Consider the following 24,740-nt stretch of genomic DNA (forward strand, 5'->3'; position numbering starts at 1 on the left):
TCTGAAAATACACAGTTACCAAGAAGCTCCAATTGACTCCCATTTTTGTGGGTTCAGAAGCCATTTTTTTCTAAGCTTTCTTCGGCTTTATGTGGATGTGCATTGCTGAATGTTTGGCCCCATTTTGTAAATAGAAACTACTCTTTCATTCCTGGCTACCCTGACCCAAACAATCACACAGAAACTATATTAATTACAGCACTGTTTGGCCAATAGCTTAGGCATATTCTTGGTTAGCTCTTACATCTTAAATTAACCCATTTCTGTTAATCTATGTATCACCACGAGGCTGTCATCTAACAGTAAACTTCTGAAGACTTTTTCCTTTGGCAGCTACATGCCATCTGCCTGACTCTACCTTCTTTCTTCCTGCATTCAGTTTAGTTTTCCTGCCTATCTCTTTTCTGCCTTGCCATAGACCAAAGCAGCTTCTTTATTAACCAATGATAATAAAACATATTCACAGCATACAGAGGGGAACCCCACATCAGTGAAGTTCACATTAGCTTAAATTAGAACTATATATATATTTACTATGGTAAATTACTATGTTGATTACTATGATATATATGGCAATATATTTACTATGGAAATATATACTCTGTTTCCTTCATATATATATATATATATATATATATTCCATAGTAATCACAAAAAATAATGAAAATAGAACCCAGGTTCAGTTCTCAGCACCCACATGATAACTCAGAACCATCTGCAATTACATTTCTGACACCCTCCTCTAATATCTGTGGCTACTACATGCTCACAGTGCACATATAGAGAAGCAGGCACAAATATACATATGCATGACTAAAATTAATTCAAATAATTCGCTATTAAATTAGCACAAGGGAAAATAAGAACAGAAATTAAGGATAAAATCTAGCAAAAAGTGGCCATAAGTACATTTCTATTAGTAATTACATGTGAGTGAATATATTCTTCAACCAGAAAACACTGATGGTTGAGAGAACAAATGAATTAAAAGCAAGATCCAACTCGATGTGCTCAATGCACAGATCCACTGTCCCTGGAAATCAAGAGGAAGGGTAGTTTAACTATAATGAAGAAAGACTGTGCATTGGAGTTCCACCAGAAAGCTCAATCTAATTGCAATAGAATATGCATTTCCTGGATGGACCATGTGTCCATCCAATCTTAGTAAATCTGAAAATGCTGAAAATATATCAAATACCTTTTCTCATTGTGATATGTAAATCCAAATTTACATAGAAATGAAAATCTATTTGGAACCAATTATTAAACAGAAAATCAGAGAATAAGCTGAGAGAAATGACAAGAAAATGTAAAGCATCAAAATCTAAGAGAGTTCTAACATGTAGAGACAGAGCTGCAAAGAAGTTCCAAAAATCAGCAAAGTGACTCTTTACCTGAATAACTAAATAAAGAAAAATATCTTAAGTTGCAAGTAGGCAGAGCAGAGGGGTCTGCAGCACGCTGTTCCCTTCATTTTTCACAGTAAGTTAGTGATTTTCCCACATATGCCATACACTTTATGTTTTCAGATAATACTTTTATATATTTTCGGATCTAAAATTAGGAAGGCCAGACAATTAGGGATTGAAATCTCCAAAATACATTCAAAATTGGACACTCCCCTCCTTAAAACGGTATAATCACCTCAGAGATTTGTTGTAGTACCAGAAAACTGACCAATACACTACGTTAAGTTTTGTAGTAATGAATTATGTAGCAATAATCGGATCTATTAACAGATATAGCCTCAACTATGCTGAAAACCACGTTTGACATAGTGCATGTATTCTGTATGATTTTCTTTGCTTGAACTTGAAAAGATAGACTTAATTTACAGTGATAGAAATAAGGTCAGTGCTTTTCTGGGACATGGTTGAAGCTGAGGACGACTGGGAAAAGATGGAAGGGAACAGATGTTTACAGTGGTCCATGTGCTGATTAGGAGAGTAGGAAAATTTCTGTAGATGATTACAAAAGGAAGTTCTAATTTTCCATTTATCTGTGTATCTCTATCATCTTTCTGTCATCTATCTATCTACCATCTATCATCTATCAAACATCTCTGTCATATAGATATCTACCAACTTTTTCTATCATCTTTTTATCTATTTTGTCTACAATCTCATTTATCTGCTATCTATATTTATCACCTATTTATAACTATCTATCATTTATCTATCTGTGAATCATATCTATCTATCTATCTATCTATCTATCTATCTATCATCATCATCTGTCTATCATCTGTTTATCTATCATATATATGATATGTCTTTCTATCCATTCATTCATCTTATCATCTATCCATCTCTATCTATCATCTATCTATCTATCTATCTATCTATCTATCTATCTATCTATCTATCCATCCGTCTATCTATCTATCTATCTATCTATCTATCTATCTATCTATCATCATCTGTCTGTCTATCATCTGTTTATCTATCATATATATGTCTGTCTATCCATTCATTCATCTTATCATCTATCCATCTCTATCTATCATCTATCTATCTATCTATCTATCTATCTATCTATCTATCTATCCATCCATGTCACAAATCACAGTGAGGGAGCTAGGAAGTAAGAGACAGTGCTTTCTACGATGCCCCAAAATGTGTGAAGATCTTCAACTCTTTGTCTACCTAGTGGTCATTAAATTGTTCACCATCTCATCCTGAGAATGATATCAAGAGACAGGAAAGAGACATCTCTGGAGCTGCCTGCAATATTTCAGCACAAAACTCTACTAAGGATGAAAAGCTGACTGTTCCCTGCTCACCTTTCCCTAGAAGTCCGCATTTTGACAGCACGTCTGCCTTTTCAGCAACAGCCTGCTTTGGAGTGGAGTTCAGTTCTTTACTTTGACAGCAGGTGTCACAATTGCCTAACAAAAGAGAAGCATGACACATGCTTCTTCATGAAAAAGAAAGGCAATGCCAACTACAGCTTTAAAGCACACCTACCCGCACCACTAACACATGTACATTGCAATGTATAGGATGCCTGTCCAGTAAGCACAGGGACCTGGGTTTGATATTTAGTACGGGGAAAACTGGTGAATGTTCTTTCATGGGACAGTAGCTCTACATCCATTTTGTACAAGTAGCTGGGCCAGGAAAGTGCTTTGGTATATCCCACATGTATTTGTTATTTATCCTATACCTCAGTTTATCCAATGAAAAGCTGAAATATTTAACCCTAAATTAATGATAAACAGTAGTTTAAGGATAAAAAAATTATTTCCTCTGTCCACTAGCAATAGATGTGAGGCATCCCCACAAAACACACACCTGTCTCTAGATTAAAAAGTGGAAGGAAACCGGGCAGTGGTGGCACACGCCTTTAATACCTAGCACTCTGGAGGCAGAGGCAGGTGGATCTCTATGAGTTCGAGGCCAGCCTGGTCTACAGAGAAATCCTGTCTTGAAAAAACAAAGCAAGCAAAACAATAACAAAAAAACCCAGCAATAATAAAAAGCAGAAAAATCCATACTTTGCATTGAAATAGTGAGATGAAATTAAAGATCAGGAAACATTTGGACAGTGAAGCAGAGGGGATGATGTTCATGACAGTCTGTACCTGGAAGGAAGGTGTCATGTGGGCTCAGATGGTCACTGCATAGCAGGACTTGGGGAAGGCAGAGCATCAGGATACGAACAAGGCTCCTTTGCCTGGATCAGGCTGGACAGGTTTGGCATGGCTACCCTGCCAAGAGATGCTTTAAAAAGTCTTGGTGTCCAAGTAATATGACCAATCTCCAGAAGGACTGGAGGTACTAATAAGGTCACGAGATAGACATGTGAATGAGCAGAAGAGTCAAGCGGGACCAGAAATGGATGTGTACACATGTTTTGATCATACACCAAGAGGATTCAAGGGAAACAGACTACTTATTCTTTCAACAACACTGTTAGAAAGCTGGCTGTGTGTGGGGGGGAAAAAAACAAACACTGGGCTTTCACGGACACCGCACATGGACGTTTATTTGAAATGTGTTACAGACATCAGTATAAAATGCAAAGAATGCGATTTCTCAAAGAGCAACAGAAAGTCTTCCCAGTGAAGGAAGCAAAGCAGATCTGGTTCAGGACAAACACACATAAAAAGAGGAAAAAACAAACCAGATTTCCGTAATGTCAAAATCTGTGAACCTCGGAAAGATGGCCTTAAGAAAATGGAAAGGTTAGACTCTGCCTGGGAGAAATCACTCATGCACAAGTAGCTGATTTGTCTGAGATACTAGGGGTCTGCACTGGAGACAGAGGACTTGTGTCTAGGTCACCAGCCAACAAATGGCCAATCGGCAATAAGTTCACAGGTTGGTGGGAAGGAAAGTCATAATCAAAGGCACTGTCTACAGAAGAAAAGTGAGACAAAGAAAAAAAGTCACTCCCTCCTCTCTTCCTGTTTCTCTTGCCCTCTCCTTCTCACTCAAAAAGACTTTAGTTTTACTTTCTGAGTATTGTGCCTGCATGGATGTATATCTGGTTTCCACATGTGTATCTGGTTTCCTATTGCCCACAAAGGCCATAAGAAGGCATCAGACCTCCTGGAGCTGGCATTAGTGGCCAGGTGTGCTGTAGGAATTCCTACCACCAGTAGCCTTTAAGTTACCTGCCCACTTGGGTGTTGCTTCTTATACCATACATGCCCATGTAAAGAGCACCTCCGGCTTCTCTTCTGCTGTCAGATTCAGTTCCAGTTCCCCATTTGTGCAGAGGACTGTAATCTGTGAGTCTACACCTAAATAAATAGCCCTCTATTATACTCAGTTCTAAGCTAGTGTGGGATTTCTTTTAAGTGTCCATCCTCAGAGTTGGAAACCACTATGTGGGTGCTAGGAATCTAATCTGGGTATTCTAGGAAAACTGCAAATGTTCTTAATCACAGCTGTCTCTCCATCCACCCCACTCCTTACCCCCAAATTCTGCTTGCTTTTTGAAACAGTTGTTTAGAGTATCTGGAAAGTTTTATGCAACCCAGGGTGCTTTGAACCTATGGTCCTCATATCTCAACCTTATCCTGAATTGTTTGGCTTCAAACTGAGGTTGGAGAAACATGTACAAAGTAATGAGTTGCTTTCCTTTTGAATGAAAACCAGGAGAAGAAGGTAAACAGACCCGATTAGTCCCTGGGTAGACTAATTTTAATTCCCAGAGGAGACAACAGTATCATTTTGACAGTGCTTGCCTGATAAGTGAGTCAGGAAGTTCTATGAGGTAGAAATCCCCCTTACATGATTCAGTGGATTTTCCTGCACCTAGATGACTGGCTGGCTTGACCAGGAGAAACACAAAGGCCTGATATTTGGGGGAGGAATTCTGGTCCCTTTTAGTCTCTCCACAGGAATTGATTTGTTCTTCAAACCTTTCTACAGATGCTCAGTTTCTCTAATTCACCCCTTTTAACTCTTTTAATATCCACATATAGTACTTGATCCTTCCCTTTCACACTTTGGACTTAGAACAAAACAAACATACAAAAAAAAAAGAACTGTCTTTTTGGGTCTTCTGGTCTCAGCTCACCTTTCTATGTCAGTTCATAGAGTAAGGGATCAGATTCTTTCTTATGAACCCATCCCTAAGAAAATCTAAATAAAGGGCTATTCTAGAAAAATAAACACTTTACTATCCACATAATCATAGCTATAAATATAAACTATTACCAAATGAAGACCTGCACTCTATAGCTTATGTGTAGCATCTTTGTGGCAACCTGTAGAAGGCATGGGTATCCAGTGGGAGTGGGCATACGTAAGTTTATAATGTATGTATGTATGTATGAGGTGTGTGTATGTGTGTTTATATGTGTGTGTGTTCATGAGTGTGAGACCTTGTGAGTGTCTGTGTATGAATGTTTTAAGACTATCTGTGGACATTTCTGCTTCAACCCCCTGGGCACTTCGTAGTCCCATCTGGTACTCTTAGAATTCACCACATATTGTCAGCATCAATTGTTAATTACTTTCCAAATACTGTAGTTTGGGCAGTCCATCCATCTCTAGGGAGAACTCTATCAGACAGAAATTAGACAGTGGCCATCTTAGGTTCAGTGTTGAGGGAATGAACTTGTGTACTGTGTTTGCACTAGGTTTTTGATGACCTTAGACATGTCACTTGATCTTTTGGATCACAGAGTCTCCTGTAGAATATTCCTGCATAACTTATTTATTTAAGTATCAAACTAGGCAAAAATATAAAAAAAATGTAGAAAATTTAGGCATTTTACAGATGTTTGACAGTGTTTTGTGTGTTTTAGGGGGAGGGGATGTGGAAATAGAATTGTGCTCATGAAAAGCAGTTTCTAAACGTTAAAAATACATCACGTATAATCATGAGATTGCAAGCTACTGCCAAACACCAAAAGTTAATCCTGCAGATGTTTCGTCTTGCAACCTGTCAAGCACTCAGAGAACGTAATTCCTAGTCTCAGCAATGACACTTTGAACAATTTTATGACCTAGCAATGATTACCTTTCCTATATAATTCCATAAATATTACATTATTGGTTTGGTGATGTGTCGTTTGTGTGCTTTCTTTTTGCCGTCCAAACATCTAAGCTCGCTTTCTGTAAAAGTGGATGGGGCAATGTCTCAGAGGTCTCTACCCTACACAAAAACCTACAGGCAACCGAGTAAAGTTGGGAGTGGGCTAGGTGGCCATGCCCAGGGAAGAGCACATTCATTGATTGTGTAGTGCAAAACAGCTAGCCTTGCAAACATACATACAAATAGCATAATACAGACTCAACAGGCTATATTTAGTAATGTCTGTGGATATACAAATGCACATATGCATGCCATAGCAATGGATGAAAAAAAGAGATCACAAATTTGGAAGGGAGTGGTGAGGGATACATGGAAGTTTTGAGGGGAGGAAAGGGAAGGAAGAAATGTTGTAATTAATTAAACTTAAATGTGGTAATTAATACAATCTTAAAAATAAACAAAAGCAAAAATGGATCTTTCCATGGTAAGACTTATTGAATAGGACATTTTAATCCAGCATGTTCTTAGAACTTAGATTTTTAAAACATTTGGGGCTAAATGTGACATTTTATGCCAATATTTCATCTTGAATTGTATGTTATTAAGTAGAATTAGTAAGGAGCTTCCTACCACACCTCTGCCATGCTGCCCACTTATATCTAGGGTGGGAGGTAATTGAGGTGAACAATAGTCAGGATCTTGATTCATGTAAATAAGTTTGGAAATTTTCATTTTTGAAAATGACCACAAAGGATTCACTGTTTTTATTGATAGCACAGTTTATTACATCAACCAATAAATGAGGCCTTAGCTTTCCATTTCCACTAAGTTGCAAATAATAGACTTCTTAAAATAAATCTTACACATGACAGTGAGAGAAACATGAGAAACTATATTTGATCACATGGAAAGTGTTTGGATCTAATCAATATTCCATGAGATAGCAAAGCAGGGACAGGAGTTGGACGAAGTGAGGGACAGCAAGGGACTGGGGCTCTGCTCTTCCTATACTAGGAGAGGGATTCAGTGTTAAATCACTTGTCCTTTTGCAGTTTGGGATCAACTCAACCATTCAGTGGAGTGTGTTGAGGTTTCAGCAAAGGTTCATTTCTTTTGTTTCCCAAAGACTGAAACAAAAACTACACCTTCAGGGTTCTCACATTCACACCGCAGATAAAACCTACACATATAGGTAACATCTCACATCTGTTTACCTGTTGACTGGAATGCAGAAAGTAGGAGAAAAAGAGAAAAGCAAAGGTCTTTCTTCAGTGTCTAGTAGGGATTGGCTCCAGGAATACACAGGTACCTAAATCTTTGGACTGGAGGTCCCTTATAAGAACTGGAGTATATTTGTTTACAACTATTGAAAGTCTTCTAAATGTTTTGTCAACTCAAGACTACTTCTAACACCTAATAACTTCGACAATGAAAATGCTGTGCAAATAGTTGTTACACTGTATTTTTTAGGAGAAATTGAGAAACTGTCTACACAGTCACTAGAGACACAAGTGTGATTGGGGATATTACTGTCCAGTGACTAAATCTATGGATTCACACGCGACATTCAGAGGCAAGTCTACATAAAAGCATAAAGTGAAACTAGGCAAGACTCCTGGTGTATCAGGTTCTAGACTTTGGTCTCGGCAGAGCAGCTTCTCAATGAAGTACACACTGGATCATTTTCTAATTAAAGAAAAACAAAACACAGAGGTTGTGGTTATTATCTAATAAAATATTCTGGACTGCCACAAATGGATATTTATAGACTTCAAACAAGGCCAGCAACCTCACTGGGAGAACACATCAGTAATTTCATGGCACAAGAAGGGAAGGAGTTCAGTAACTTGTCTTCAATCCCACAGTGTTTTGGCAGAATTAAGACTGGAATTTAAATATCTAGATTCTAAGCTCATTTATATGTTCTTCCATCGATGCTGAACTTCCTATTTTATGTAGAAAGGAGCATAGGTATCTGTCATACCAGCCCTCGAAGGAACTAAGGTTTTTGGTTGGTTGTTTGCTCTGCATTTTGCTTTTCTGTACATCTGCTTCTGGTCTTGGCATGATTTCCAGAATTCTCTGCCAAGCGGACCCATAAGAAGGGTCACTGAAGTATTCAACATGCTTAGTAAATAGAAAAGGAATCCTCATTTTCCTTTGACCTTTGTTCCTTCCCTGAGGAAGTGATACCGAATGGTGTTGGAGTTGGTTATTGTATTTCACTGTCCCTGCACTTTTCATTCCTGGAAATGTCTGAGAAAAGGGCACAGAACAATTCTTCCCCTATCACATCTCCCGAATCCCAGCTTTCTGATACCTGTTGTTGCTATAGTCTTTATGTACAGAGACCACTTAATACTCAAACAAAAACCTAATGCCATATGCCTAACCATTGGTTTCCCTACCCCAAATCACACAGATCTTCAGGCCTTCCCAAAACAATACCTGGATTGTAATCCATCGAAACACTATGAAAGGAATAAAACTGTCAAAGCTTACATTGAGTTTTTAAAGATTATTGATTTCTGACTAACTAGCAAACAATCCCTATCATCTCCAATGGAGAATAAATTATGCTCATCAATCAAGTCTTGTTAGAAGTACACTTTAATTCTTTTCATGCTAGCATGTTAACTATAGGAAATGAAACCAATTTTGGCAGAAGTCCCTGGAGCTCTAATCTCATCAATGTCGGAGTAACCCATTTTCTCATATATACATGACCAACCACACAACCTTAATTTTGTGTATACTGCTTTCTTTCTTCTCTACAAAATTAAGTCATTTAAAAAGTTCAGGTGAACTTTGTTTTCAGTGTGTTATTGAGCCCAGGAGGACACCTTTTTGAAATCTAGAAGAAAAGCAGCAAGTCATTTGGGGAATGTGGACAAGACAGTACTCACGTGACGTGGTTGGATGCTTCTTCTCGACAGTCAGGTTGGGATTTCAACCTACATGTCAGGGGCTCACAGCAGAGATTGGTACATTCCTACAAAGAACAAACAGAACAGTCCCCGAGTTTACTACAACAGCAAATGAAAATTTCACTTTTGAAAGTATCATATTTTATTATTTGAGAATTTAATAGAATATATTATGATCATATTTAGCCCTGCTGTACCCCCAGGGGGATCGTTTCTCCCAGATCCACCCTGTTCCTTTCCATTTCTTCTCAACTTTGTGTCCTTTCTTTTTTCTTTTGAGACATCTCTCTATGTAGTACTGACTGTCCTAGAATTTCCTATGTAGAATAGGTTGGTCTTGAACTCATGGATTTGCCTGCTTTTGCCTCTTAAGTGTTGCCACCAGGCCCGGCTTTTTTTTTTTTTTTTTTTTTTTTTTTACTTTTAATAACCCATATACTCCTAAGTGAGGGGCTGTCTACTGCAGTGCAATCTAATGTGATGGGGGTAGCCAATTGCTTTCTGATTGGACACAGGAGGAAACTCATGCCTGGTACTGGAAACCTGGTCAAGAATCCGTGGCTGAGGAGTTTATAAGATCGAAGGCTAAAGCTTCTATTGTTTATCCTGCTAGAGGGACAAAAATTAAACTTCCCTGTAAGTTCTTATTTTTAGTGCAACTCTCAGACCTGATCATAGAAGTTTCTCTTTTTAAAGATATCCACTCTATTGTACCAATTCCAGAGGCCTTAACCAGGGAAAGGCAATTACAGGAGGAAATGCTGTGCTCAGGGAACACTGTCATTAAAGACCAAGAGGAGAAAAATAACAAAGAATTTCCTCAAATAAATTTTGTCTGGAAGGTACTGCACTTAAATCTACTGAAAATTTCAAGGATGAACCTTTCTGAACTATTCAAATGATGCTAAAATAGAGGAAAAGTTTCAATTAAAATTAAAATTTGTTTTTTAACCTTGCCTGGATAATAATGTTATTGAAATGTGTAATGATTACCTCCATAGAATAAATTGGGGTCAACTCTTAAAAATATTTGATAAGTGTCTAAGATAATAGTAAAATGACATCAAAGATAATATCAATGAATCGTTACTAGTATCAAAAAGAAAACCTTAGACAACACAAAAGAAAATATGAAGGTACTTTCAAATAAGTAATCAAATCCTGACACAACTATATGAAGAATCTGATACACAATTCAAACTTCTGCACAAATGTCCTGATTCTCTGAAATCTAAGATGCTTTCTACATTGTCAAAGAACTGTGAAAAATAATGGCTAAATCACAAATTCACATGGATTCACCAATTCCTAAAGCCTTAAAATTAGAAATTTCCAAATGTCTACAAGGAATGTGGCATGCTGTGGGCAATTACTCCTTTTTTATATTTGGCTTTGTGTTATCATGCCCTGAACAGATGTTGGTGGGTTTTATCAGTGGGTCGGAGGGTGTGTGCATGCACACTTTTCATGGGGTAGTTAACTAAAATCAAAAGCAAAGCACCAAAGCACCAATTTCATCTCCTGAACAAATTTCTAAAGGAACGCTGCAAAAAATAAATAAATAAATATAAAATAAAGGAGTCTAGAGAGATAGCTCAGCAGCTAAGAGCACTTGCTGAACAGTCTTGAGGACAAGGGTCCAGATCGCAGGACCCATTTTTGCCAGTTCAAAACTACCTGTATCTCCGGTTCCAAGGGGTCTGATGCTCTTTCTTGGGTCTCCATGTTATGTGTATGCACATCAACTCTCTCTCTCTCTCTCTCTCTCTCTCTCTCTCTCTCTCTCACACACACACACACACACAAAACATAAAATAAAATAATTTAAAGAAGAAAATGGAAAATTAACGTATATAACTTTTACCCAGTCATTCTGCTTTGAAATCTTGATAAACACAACTTTAAACATCATTTATATTCATACCTCAGGAGATCCACAGTCGCAGTCTTCCCCTGTTTCCAGAACTTGGTTCCCACATGTCAATTTTATGAAGTTTTTAGGATTAGGTGCCTGCAGCAGACATCTCCCACCTCTAGAGGAAAGGAACCCTTTAAAAAGTGAGCGACTGGCAGTACTGAAATCCTTGGGGAACTTTGAACTGTAACAGAAAAAAATAGATCAGCGTTACACACAGTACAGAATCTTATAGGTAATAAGTAAATAGAAAAATCTACTATATCTCACTGTGGACCAAGTTCAGTGGAAACACCAAATGCAGCCACTGTCTGGAACATCTCTATGCTTCCTATGGTGGCTAGTGAAGTATGTGTAATATTCTAATTGAATGTTTTCTCTTAGTACTCAAAGTTCTAGCTAGAACAATAAGACAACCAAAGAAGATTAAAGGGATACAAATTGGAAAGGAAGAAGTCAAACTTTTGCTATTTGCAGATGATATAATAGTATGCATTAGGTCACCCCAAAATTTCTACCAGAGAACTCCTACAGCAGATAAACACCTTCAGTAATGTGGCAGATTACAAGATCAACTTAAAAACGATCAGTAGCCTTCCTATATACAGATGATAAATGGCCTGAGATAGAAATCAGAGAAACATCACCATTTACAATAACCACAAATAACATAAAATATCTTGGGGTAACATTAACCAAAGAACTAAAAGACCTGTATAACAAGAATTTTAAGTCTTTGAAAAAAGAAATTGTTGAAAATATAAAAAAATGAATATCTTTTGGATAGGTAGGATTAACACAGTAAAAGTGGCAATCCTACCAAAAGCAATCTACAGATTCAGTACAATCTCCATCAAAATCCCAGCACAATTCCTTACAGACCTTGAAAGAACAATATTCAACTTCATATGGAAAAAAAAAAAACTAAGAATAGCAAAACAGTCCTCTACAATAAAAGAACTTCTGAAAGCATTGGCATCCCTGACATAAAACTCTGTTATACAGATACAGTAGTAAAAACTGCTTGATATTGGCACAAAAACAAGCAGGTGGACAGATGGAATCGAATTGAAAACCCTGGCATTAATCCACACACCTGTGAACACCTGAATTTTGACAAATAAGCTAAAACTAAACAATGGAAAAAGAAAGTGTCTTCAACAAATGGTACCAGTATAACTGAATGCCAACATGTAGAAGAATGCAAACAGACCCATATCTATCTCTGTGCGCAAAACTCAAGTCCAGATGGATCAAAGACCTCAACATAAATTGAGCCACACTGAACCTTATTGAAGAGAAAGTGGGAAGTAGCTTTGAATGCATGGGCACAGGAGACCACTTCCTAAATATAACCCCAGTAGTACAGACACTGAGAGCAACAATTAATAAGTGGGACCTCCTGAAACTGAGAAGTTTCTGTAAGGCAAAGGACACAGTCACTAAGACAAAACAGCAGCCTTCAAAATAGGAAAAGATCCTCAGTGACCCCACATTGGACAGAGGACTGATCTTCAAAATATGTAAAGAACTCAAGAAACTAGACATCAAATTACCAAATAATCCAATCAAAAATGGGGTGTGTACCTAAACAAAGAATTCTCAACAGAAGGATTGAAAATGGCTGAAAGACACTTAAGGAATTGCTGAACATCCTTAGCCATCAGGGAAATGCAAATCAAAATGACTCTGAGATACCATCTTATACCAGTCAGAATGACTAAGATAAAAAAGAGCAAAGAGAACTTATGCTGGAGAGGATGTGGAGTAAGGGGAACACTCCTCCATTTCTGGTGGAGTCATATTTGTACAACCCACTTTGGAAATCAGTGTGGTGATTTCTCCCAAAATTGGGAATCCGTCTACCTCAAGACACAGCAATAACACTCTTGGGCATATACCCAAAGGATGCACACTCATACCACAAGGACATTTGCTCAGCTGTGTTCATAGTAGCATTATTTGTAATATCCAGAACCTGGAAACAACCTAGGTGCCCCTCAGCCAAAGAATGGATAAAGAAAATGGGGTACATTTATACAACAGAGTACTACACAGCACTAAAAACCAATAACATCTTCAAATTTCTTGAAGTCTTGGGAAAGTAACTGGCAATATGAAATAATAAATGAATATGTTAAAATAGAAGCTCAATTGGTTATGGGGATGGAGATATGTTTATCTTGGCTGTCTTAGACTAAAATTAACATCTTAACCAGGATAGTCTTTTGGGGAAATAAGATACCAATTCAAATTAAAAGAACCTTAAGTTAAAATGATGTCATTGTCATACTAATAAATTCTATGATGGTATATTCAGAAATCTTAATGAATTTGGTAAAATGCATTAATGAAGAAGCTGCAGGTTAAAAGAATAGAACAGCCAGTCTTTGTGAAAAGGTGCTCCTACCACATATGCACAGTACATTTATTTGGGAATGGAAATGTTTTCTCTTTACTTTGGGACAATATCATCTTACCTCAGGTACTGATTCATCACACAGCTGCCAGAGGGACACTTGGTACTATAGACAACATCCTTCATACCAAGGGCATGGCCCAACTCGTGTGACATCACTGCTGCGAGAGTCACGCTATTCTTTCGTTTAGCCTGGACAAATAGAAACACCTTCTTGTTTTGTTCAGTTATTTCTCAGTCTGTGTCTCTGTGTAATGTCTAATATGAGTAGTTGGGAAAGGAAGAATAGTGTATCCTTAAGCCCATTTTCCAACTATAGCTTTTAGTATATCTGAAATGGTTGGCTCCTAAGCATACTCAGTGCTCTAGCTCAATTGGTGAATACTGAACTATATTATACCCTGAATTCTCAGTAAATGAGGGTTTGATTAATTGCATTCTTTATGCAAAGTACTATTAGGTGCTATGGTATGGCCACATCTATAAAACTGAGGTTGTAATTCTTATGCCATTGGTAGCAATGGCCACATGAAGGCCTTACATGAGGTTTTTCCTTGTCTGACCTCTGAACAGCTATAGCAAAGGATTCATTTAGGGCTCTCTGAGGCCACAGAAGGACCCTAACTCCTCTTTTGGTCTCAACCTTGTGAGCCTCATTCTTTGATATAAACTGAAGTAGAGGCCTTTGGCAAAGCTAACATTTTATCATCCAATGACTCTACAGTGCAATGGTCAAAACTGGTTTAATGTCTAACTTAATTTATCAATTCAGCTGATGGCCATGGTGATTCCTCTGGTACAGGGTATGACACTCATCTTCACAGCGATGGAATCACAGGGTGTCTCAGTAGAAGTATACAAACCTCAATAACGGACACTGATGATGTAGAACACAAGGAATTTGAAGCTGCCATTCCTACACGCCCTTGGAGGAAGCCAGATCCACTGCGTAAGAGTAGAGAGGTCCTATCACAATCTGACTCTGGAAACCAGAAGCTTGGGTAATGATATTATAAACATCCCTTAGTGTCCCCTAGCCTTCTGTATGTTAATGAGGGTCCAGCACAGATTCTACTATACCACAGGCCCACAATTACAGGTGAATATTTTGCATCCAAGATTGTGCTTTATTGATCTGATAATGACCTTCACATAATTTGTGGGTCTATTGCTAATGGTAGTAAATAGTGATCAAGCCACTTACAACTTATTCAAGAGATATGACTGAGCAGAAATTCTTGTCAAGCAACTTTGGAGATAACCACCCATTCTGCCTTTGTATCCCTGCCCTGGCAAGAAGAAATTCACCTGAGAAGCTGGGCATGGTTATGGAACTTCTTTTTTCCCACAACAGAGTAATGCCATCTCATGAAGCTTCGGAATGTGGTACCAATGTTAGGTACCACCTTTATCTTATCACTGTCAGACCAGATTTCCATATCCACCAAAGACACTTGAGTATCAATGGTTCTGAAAATCTGTGGAAAGAACATTTTTTTAATTGAAAACATTTAGGCTTAGTTTTAGCATCCTTGGGAACCACAGGTGATGATAAAGGGATGCAATAAATATCATAAATTTCCATCATGAAAACAGAAATTTTAGAAGATGCCTTTGTTACTGTGTATGATTTTCACCTTGATGAGATCTCACCCTTAGGTGAATCTTAGCCCCATCCAGTGTCTGTCACAGGGGAAGCCCTAGGCACAGGTGTAGAAACACACATACATGACAAATGCCTTACCACATTGAGCAAGTTCAGCACCTCAAACACAAAGCTTCTTATCCGAGTCACATTCCCATTATGCATCTTATACTGAAAAATACAAAATCAAAATAGAACATTAAAGTGAGAAGGCTGGTGGTAACAGGATTAAATAGAAATTTTACATGTTTTAACATAGTTACCATCTCATCAATTCATGGCTACATTATATTAGATTCTATTTCAACAAATTCTACCTCAAATATTGATGGAGGAAGGTCATTGGCTAATAAAGGAACTGCCTTGGCCCATTTTATTGGTTGAAAGATAGGTGGGAGGAGTAGGCAGAACAGGACGCTGGGAGGAAGAGGAAGTGAGGTCAGTCTCGACAGCTCTCCTCTTGGGAGCAGACGCCTGAGAGAGACGCCATGCCCCGATCCCGGGATGAAGCTCCGACCCAGGATGGACATAGGCTAGAACCTTCCTGGTAAGCGCACCTTGGGGTGCCATACACAGATGATTAGAAATGGGCTAAATTAATATGTGAGAATTAGCCTAGAAGAGAATGGGCCAAGCAGTGTTTAAATGAATACAGTTTGTGTGTTGTTATTTCGGGCATAAGCTAGCCGAGCAGGCGGCTGGGGTGTTGGGGACGCAGCCCCGCCGCTCTTATTACTACAAAATATAGAGGTTTTGATAAGATAAAAGTTAGGCATTCATAATAATGTCTTTCATCTTTCTCTTTGTTTATTTGGCTTGGTTTGGCATGAGGCAGACCACAGTCAAGATTTCATTAAACTTATGATCTTCCTGCTTCAGCATTCCGAATTTGGACTTTAGGATTAGAACTGGGTTTTCTTATTTATTTTTAATTTGACTACATTAAATTAATAGTTTAAATATCTTGCATTCACTAAATGTTAATTCAGGCTTGATTATGAGACAACATAAAGTCTAGCTTCCTTATATTTATATTTTTGTAAATTGTGTATAGCTTTGGGTTCCTATTTGCATAATACCTATTAAATTGACATCTACATTTTATAGTAAACTATTAAAACAATCTAATACTTTAGTAAAATATTTTTCTTTGATGTTTTTATGTTTCATTGCTTATAGGCACGTGCTGGTTAGTTTTTGTCGACTTTCCTCTTATAGGAATCACCTAAGAAGAAGAACATCAAATCAAGAATAGCCTTTGTCTCACTGTGGGCATCTCTGTAGAGCATTTTCTTGATTGCTTATTGATGTGGGAAGCTTCAGCTCACTGTGAGCTGTGCTAACCCCAAGCAGGTGGACCTGGGCTGTCTATGAAAGGAGGCCAGGAGAGCATGCCAGTAGCTGTTCCTGCATGGTCTCTGTTTCAGGCCTTGTCCTGAGTTTCTGCCTTGGATTCCCTTGACAATGGACTGTTAAGTTGTAAGGCACATAAGCCTTCCCCTCCCCAAGGTGCTTTTGGCCATGGTGTTTACCACAGCAACAGAAAGCAAACTTAGTCTATAGTACTAAGTCTATTACCTAAGATAAATATTTGATGACTGATTCATAATAAGTGGCATGGGATGTGTGAAAACTGTTGTCAACAAAGCAGCCAAAAAGTCTAGGTAAACAGAAAACAAACAAGTCTAATGGTTTCTTTTAATCTGACTCGTCAGTTGGGAGAACTAGGAAAGGGGCACCCATCCGTTGTACTCACAAAGGCGTTATCCAGCACCAAGAAGAGGTTAAGGTATTTCTGAACTTGAAGGGGGTCTTCCTGTTTTACAGATAACAAGAGAACCTCATTAATAATCATCTCGACTCACACTGATTCAGGTACTTACATTTTCTTCCCCAAAATAAATTTAAAAAGATGTAAACAGAGACTTTACATATATTAGTTGTTTCTGAATAAACCTGTGCACATTATGTCCTTGCTTAGACAGCCAAAATACATAGGCTTTACAGCTATACTCACATTTGGGCTTTTTAATGACCTGGAGATTCGAAGATGGCCTCGTTTCCTGCCAGCATGCTCATCAGCATGCTTGTATTTAGCGGTGCCTGGTTCCCCCTGGCTGTATGGAAGGACGGCATGTTCCCCCTCATCTGTGCCTTGCAGAGGCTTTATCTGATATCTTTGATCATGATGTGTGAAGTACCCTCTGTGGGATATAAGACTGTGTTTTAGGTAATGACGTGACTGTACCAGGATAGCTTGTTCCTCAGCTTAGCCACACAATCCAGTGGGTTAGGGATTAGTATGAACAATCCAAACAGTATGAAGACACAGGGCCTGCAAAGGTCTACACCTGATTGGGTCCTAGAGCTTAAAGGAGAATAGGCCACACGTCCCCATCTCTATCTCAGAAGCCATCTCTTTTGATAACCATTTGCAAATGAAAATTTAGCTTTCTCCATGGGAGTCTCACTGGGGAAACAAACTATAGAAAAAAACCTCATCTTTATCACTGGAGGTTCTTACTTCGTAATGCCATGTTAGGGTTACATGTACTTTGCCCATATATATTTATAGTTTCCAGCTTAGTGGTTTTTTTTTTTAAACAGGATTCCTGAGGGTGAGAATGAGTGGGTACCCACTGGTCTGGGTATTCAGATGAATGTAAATGATTCTTGTGTCTCTTCTTGAACTTCTTTCCTTCTCTTTTTTGTTGTTGTTTCATTTTGCTTTTTAAAATCCTATCCCTAAGTATTAGTTTTTGTTTTATTATAGTGTGGCATAGTATAATTATTCTTTAGAATCCTGTTTATTTTCTAATGAGAGAAAGAAAGGAGGGAGAACTGGATGGATGGAGATGGTGGAAGAATTGGGAGGAGTTAAGTGAGGAAAGCCACAATCAGGACACAGTATATGAGAGAAAAAAAAAGGCTATTTTCAAATAAAAAGAAAAAAAGGAAAAAAAAAGAAAGGAAGTCTATGTCATTTTCCAGAGTAGCCGCAAGAATTACTAAATGAAGCAATTCCAGAGTAATTGGAGTTAACACCTTGAGTCTATTAAATATTCTCCTATTGTTTGCTTTTTTATTTATCCACTATTCCTTGGCAGTTCCTATGGATAGAGTGGAGAAAGCAGTAAATGACTATTTAGACACCCAGAACCCTAGAGAGAACGAACACCAAGAGGTTCATTCAGAACAGCTGCATAACAAATCGGGACCAAGAATAACTTAAAGACTCTTTTCCTATGAAGATAATCAGCTTAGAAACAGGAAGTTGTTCGATATGTTGACATATTGTAAAGCCAATGTAAAGGCCAATAAAACTATGTCCTTGGAGGGATTTTTATAAAATAGAAAAAGTGATGTCATGTTCAGTATGAACCATGCTAGGAATCAATTACATGATTTATTTCACATTTTAATCACATGAGACATTAAAAAACTACACATACGGCATGTTAGTTAAGAAAACATGACACAATAGGTTCCAGGAGTGAGGTAAAAGCACTTGGTAATGGACACAGATGTCACTGAGGCCCAGTGTTCTGCTTTTACAGAGCTGGGGCTGACTCCTGGAACAACAGGTAATGAAGTGACTGTACCAGGATAGCTTGTTCATCAGCTTAGCCATGCAATCTAGTGGGTTAGGGCTTAGTATGAACAATCCAAACAGTATGAAGATGAGAGAAGACACGGGGAAGTCTCAAGACTGTGTGACAGAGTCACTTAGTACTTAATATGTTCTATGACAGTTCTCACCTCAACCCATCACATGTACTGATACTGGCAAGAGAGTCCCTTGCATTCAGGATGTGGCCTTCGTAGTAGCAGGGTTTCTAGAATAGAAAATATATCGTATTGTATAAATTTAGACATTTCACATACACGTGCACAATAAGCAAATAAAGAAACAAATATTTTTGAATGACTTTGGTTAAGTATGTAGGGATGTCTAGTTGAGTGTGTAGGTACATTAGCATTGTGTGTACGAGTGTTAGTATGTTCGCTCCTCTCTTTGAAAAGCTGTCTCCCTGGCCATGGATAATCCCTTCTCTTTCAAGTCACTTGCTGCATTTAAAGGCCATCCTCGGACCTATGTATTTTACAAGATAAATGGCAGATTCCAGGGTGGATTCGGAGCCTACCCCATCCTGAGAGCGTCTGGTCCCTTCTTCTCCTTTGGGTGAGTAAGATGTTTCAGTGTCCTCTGGCCCCAGAAGACGCCTGTGGAGAGCAGAAAGGTACACAATGCAGTCCTGATTCCAGCAAATACTGATTTCTTTGCATTCTCTTCTGTACTATGGGAATAACTGTGTATACAGTGGCACTGCATTGACTTTTGACCATTGATCTTTTCCCAACATTGGGACTTCCCTACTAAAATAAATCAAAGCATGTAGTCACATTTATCAGCCCCAAAGGGAGAAATTCACTCTATTACTTTTCCTTTGGGGATTCCTCTTCCACCATGAGTGGTTAGAGGGCTGATGTGATTCTTTGGAGCAAGGACACAGTTATTGCAGGGGGCTGAATCACAGATGTAGACAAGAGACCAACTAAGGAGGCTTACTGACTGTTAGAAAACTGTGGTGCCCCTTTCTTCTTCCCCTAGAATTTATTGCTAGGTTGTGTTCCCTGATTCAGGCTTAGGGATAATTCCTGCATATGTGTGGGTTGGGAAGGGGTCCTCTGTACGTGTGTGTTTGTGTGCAATTGCATATGGTGTAGCACACACATGGAGATCAGAAGACAAACCCATCTGTGAGCCCTCGCCTCCCACCTCTTTTGATACAGGGTCTGGTGCTTGCCTCTTGTCTCACTGTGTAAGACAGGCCAGCTTCTGAAGATCCTACTGTTCCTGCCTCTTATTGGGCATCGGATCCCCTGTGGACATTTATGGGAGATTTCCTGGGTGCCTTATTTTATGTGGGAAGACCAAGCCTGAAGTGAACCCCAAGACACCATTCCTGGATATGGGTCCTCAGAGGGCGTAAGAGTAGGCAAAGTTAGCCGAGCAGGAAACATGTTTGCATTCCTATCTGTGCTGCTGACTGTGGCTGAGACACAGCTGCTTCAAGGTCCTGACACTGTGATTCCCTGCAATGAGGAACTGCAGCCTAGAATTGTAAGCCAAAGCAACCCCACTCTCCCGCAGTGTGATTTTTGCCAGGATATTTTTATCTCAGCCACAGAAATGAAGCTACAGCCAAGGAGAAGTTTCCCAATCTTCTGAGAATATAACCAGTGGCTGGGTTTTCAGGAAGTAATTGTCCTTACTTGGTTCTCTTTAGGTCAAAGATAATTTCTTCTCCATTTAGTATGATCTGATACTGAACTTCAGGAGCATATCTTTCCTGAAAATATTTAATGATACAGTTATAAGCACATAATTCTCGGTCAATATAAAAATTATAAACATTAGAACATGTCAATTACGTACACTATACCTTGCAATAGCAAAGATACAAAAATTTAAAGTATTTCTCCTACATTTTATCTCTTTCTTATATCTAAAAATGTAATCTGCACATAAAAGGACTTCCTAAATTATAGCCACCTGACAGCTACACACATCAATCTATCTCTAATTTGTTACACAGAAACTTGCCATTAGCAAGTCAATGTATATTATCTTATCCTGTGTACCATAATAAATTACCAACAGGACACGAAATCATCATCTCTTGCAATGTATTTCCACTGAAATATATTTTAAAATGGTTTTAAAAATCCACTAAGAATTAAATAAAAAATATTATGAAGAGGTAATATCGGCAACATGGTAGAACACCTTCTACATTGTAGAAAAGCGTAGTCACTGGGGAATTGGTGGGTAAAGAGAAGGCAGAACTCTGAAAACGGAAAGTCTCCTTCTAGAACTGTTGCTTGTCTTTCCCACACCAAAGATAGACAGCATGGCAGACAGGTCTCTGAAAGGCAGTCAGGCTCAAGAGGGAAGTTTGGGGGTTCCCTTTCATAGATTTCTGAGGAAGTCGGGATGTCTACAACAGGAGTCGACAGCCAACTCTCTTTGATTCCCAGAGAGCAAGGAGGCTGGGGAACAGGATGCTCAGATGATGGTGAAACAGGACTTACCTCTTTGCCATAGCTCTCTGTCTGGTTGCTCTCAGTTCCACTTCTGGGTGAAATGTTTAGTTTTTTAGGATGAACTATTTCATGGAGCTTTACCTCGGGGCTTGACTTTGTATCTATCACTAGAGAAAGCCAGCAAACACTGATGAGAAAGGCTGACAGGGCTTGGGTTTGTTTGGCTGATTGCTTTGTCCTGTGGATGTGAATTAACCATTCAAAACAGATTGCTCCCTTGCTTCAGCTTTAATGACAAAGGATTGTTTCCTGTCTCCCTAACCTCTAGCATACCATGGAAAACTGTGCACCTCTTTGTACAGAAGTAGCTCATAAGAACATTGATTGGTAAATCTGGACTCTGCCTGTCGTAACTGAGCGCATTCCTTTGAGGTCCTTTTTGATTGCAATTTCTCTGACTACTCTCTCTCTCTCTGAATATGAAGATACCCACGTGCAAGTAATACTTTACTTAGGAGAGACCCTATTCCCAGTGATTTCATTCCTCTGTGGGCAATAAGCCAAGCCCATCTTTCTTTACAGTTTTACCCTCAAAACTGTAGGTTTCACAGGCTATAAAGCTCTTATTAACCCTTCCTCAGAGAAAATTTAAAGGAACAGAGAGCACGTGGGGAAAATTTTTTATAGTAAAAAGATCTTCTTCTTGTAACTTTAAGTTGTGCAAGGTAGAGAGTTTCTCTTATTTGCACACGGTAAGGGAGAAAGGTTTCAGAGTCAGAAGACGCGACTTGCTGTCCTAGGTAAAAGGCTTAATGACAGTCACTTTGCCTTTTATCCTTTGTTGTCTACATAGATTAGTATAAAAGCTGCACACATAAACTCTATGAAACTCTAAAGCACTGTTGTAGGAAAACACAGACACTGTTTTTTTGAAATTTTGCAATCGTTCACAGAGGTCAATCATACCATTGGATGCTTGTGTATCCACAGCTTTGAGACACATTCTTACTCAGGACAGCGATCAGAGTTCATTAGAGGTGTGACACTTAACTCAATTATTGTGCAAACCGCAGCCATAACTGCTACCACAGAGTTCACAAGGACTGACTAAATGGACTTAAAAAGATTTAATTAACACGCATGTTTCTCTGACACAAGTATTGCCAATGTTGTTCTACTTGATAGTCTCTTTGGGAACCTCACTAGGGCATAACAATGTAAGAAACATAAGATGCACAAAAGCCAGCCCTGCACTGAACAAGTAGAGAGTGTTTTGAGCTTAGGTAAACCCCTAGCTGCAGTCTTTCTGCTGTTTATGAATGGAAATATGCAGACTCCCAGCGTTTGACTTTCTAACACGATTGCAAAGCCACCCCTAGAAAGATAACCAGCGATTGCATCGGTGCACTTAGAATATACATGGTGTAGCAAAAGAGCTTCTAGTTAATTGTTATCAAGTTGTTAATCTCTCAATAATCAGCTTCAAACGGAGAAAGAGCTACAGTTCCACAACTTTTCTTTTGATTATGTTCTACTATAGAGAAACTTTTCCTATTACTGAGAAATATCCCAAAGTAACAACTCATAAATACCCTTGATTAATGACTATATTTATACAATTTCACTTCCTAATATAAATGTAAATCAAGCAATAACCAACATTTGTTTCATCTATTTGAAAAAATGTCACATCATATATATACATGATTTTTATTGAGTGAAGTATATAAAATTTGAAAACGTATACAGTGGGTTTTAGAATACATGTTTCACATGTGATCTAAAAAATACCATCACCCATACATATGTATGCATAAACTATTGTGAATATATGTAAGTATATAGCATACTTCACTAGAGAAAGACATAAGAAACATACTCTGCAAATGGTACTGACTTTTACATTATGAGTGAAAAGGTAATTTTTTTTCCTCATGGAAATAATCTGGTATCAAATAATCTGATTTTTTTCTACAAGATATCCATACTTACCTTGGGTTTGAATGATGAGCCACAGGACAGAAAGCAGGACCCACGACATGCTGGCCTCTGTGGGTAGCTGGGAGGTCCCAAGCAGCACACAGTTATGCTCTCTCCAGTGGCCAGTTCGATCTCCCTCTAGTTCTCTTTAGATGTTGAAAGGGAACATAAAGTCTCGAGAATTTAACTTGTGAGATTAAGGGATGTTTCCTAATTGTGTTGCAGACTGGCCAATGAACTGCAGCATCAAAATCCGGAGAATGTTCCTCCTTGAGAACAATGTTTACATCTGTTGGGAGGCTCAGTAAGGGTTCACAGCTGGGAAGCTGCTTGCCTTGAGTTCTGCCCTGATAGCAGTGTGAAGATGAGATTCAGGGACACTTAATTACATAATTACTTAATTACGTAAGCATTTGCAAATGTATAAAATGTCACTATTGTGCCCACATTTTAAGAAACTAGCAAAAAAATCATGCCGTCTTTTAATTTTTTTCTTTTATTTTATAAGTGTGGGTACTTTGTTTCCCTGTATTTCTGTGCACCACAAGCATATGCGGTGCCTACTGAAAAGACGGTGGTCTTGGAAATGAAGTTCCAGATGTTTATGAGTTGCTTTGTTGGTGCTGGGAATCATTGAACTTAGGTCCTCTGCAAGAGCAGCCAGTGCTGTTAACCGCTAAGCCATCTTCCCAGTTCCAAGAGTATCCTCTTAAAAGCATAACACCAAGCAAAATCTTACAAATGTTAATAATCTCTCTGTTTTTAAATGCAAAAGGAGATTCTGGTAACATCAACTACAAAGTTTCTCTTAAAGTTTATATGAGGTTACACAAACTCGTAGGCACAAACACACATACAGAACTGCAAAGAAACCTACATACATAAATACTCTGAACAGTGTTAGCTAACCCATCCACGTGCATATGAATCTAACTTAAGAATACAAGTGGCCGTCCAACAGCAGGAGATGAGCTTTGTTGACGTCTGCATAGCTCGCTTTTATTCACCTTTTATGCAGTGATATAAAGAAGGGACTAGATTGTCCATCCTACTGCATAAAGGCTTTAAGGTGTTTGTTATTTTTGTATAGCATTGTACTGTAAGAACCTTTATGACGTTAAATAGCAACATGACACTTGAAGGACCTTTGCATATCGCCTTGTGCACATGCATTACTTGTAGTTATGTGCATTGCTTTGACTCTTAGGATTAATTCCTAAAGATGACAATACACAGTTGAAAAGGAAAGAATGATCAACTGGAAGTTATTGCTCTAAAATGACTCAGTGCCTTTAGGCAGTTGGCCTCACGTTG

At 38.5% G+C, this 24,740-nt stretch overlaps 1 protein-coding gene across 1 annotated transcript; it reads right to left on the bottom strand.

Moving 5' to 3' along the window:
• Positions 1-7,253: 7,253 nt before the first annotated feature.
• Adamdec1 (ADAM like decysin 1) lies at positions 7,254-23,655 on the bottom strand. Its single transcript, XM_041663199.1, has 14 exons — positions 23,439-23,655; positions 21,495-21,613; positions 20,676-20,752; positions 19,544-19,622; positions 19,158-19,234; positions 17,416-17,602; positions 17,155-17,214; positions 15,498-15,569; positions 15,062-15,231; positions 14,617-14,698; positions 13,815-13,945; positions 11,344-11,518; positions 9,399-9,484; positions 7,254-8,178 (listed from the first exon to the last, which is right to left on the bottom strand). Exons 1-14 carry the CDS (start codon positions 23,485-23,487, stop codon positions 8,172-8,174), a joined length of 1,371 nt encoding a protein of 456 aa, XP_041519133.1. The 5' UTR covers positions 23,488-23,655; the 3' UTR covers positions 7,254-8,171.
• Positions 23,656-24,740: the final 1,085 nt, after the last annotated feature.

This window comes from Microtus oregoni, unplaced genomic scaffold (assembly GCF_018167655.1).
Source record: "Microtus oregoni isolate MIOR12 unplaced genomic scaffold, Mior012 000001F_ref0000356, whole genome shotgun sequence".
NCBI classification, from domain to species: domain Eukaryota; kingdom Metazoa; phylum Chordata; class Mammalia; order Rodentia; family Cricetidae; genus Microtus; species Microtus oregoni.

Coding starts and splice junctions, on each gene's coding strand:
- Adamdec1 (XM_041663199.1), bottom strand. CDS start 23,487: ATGTCGTGGGTCCTGCTTTCTGTCCTGTGGCTCATCATTCAAACCCAA. Junction 21,614..23,438: donor GCTCATCATTCAAACCCAAG/GTAAGTATGGAT, acceptor GGCTTTCTCTAG/TGATAGATACAAAGTCAAGC. Junction 17,603..19,157: donor AGTACATGTGATGGGTTGAG/GTGAGAACTGTC, acceptor TATATCCCACAG/AGGGTACTTCACACATCATG.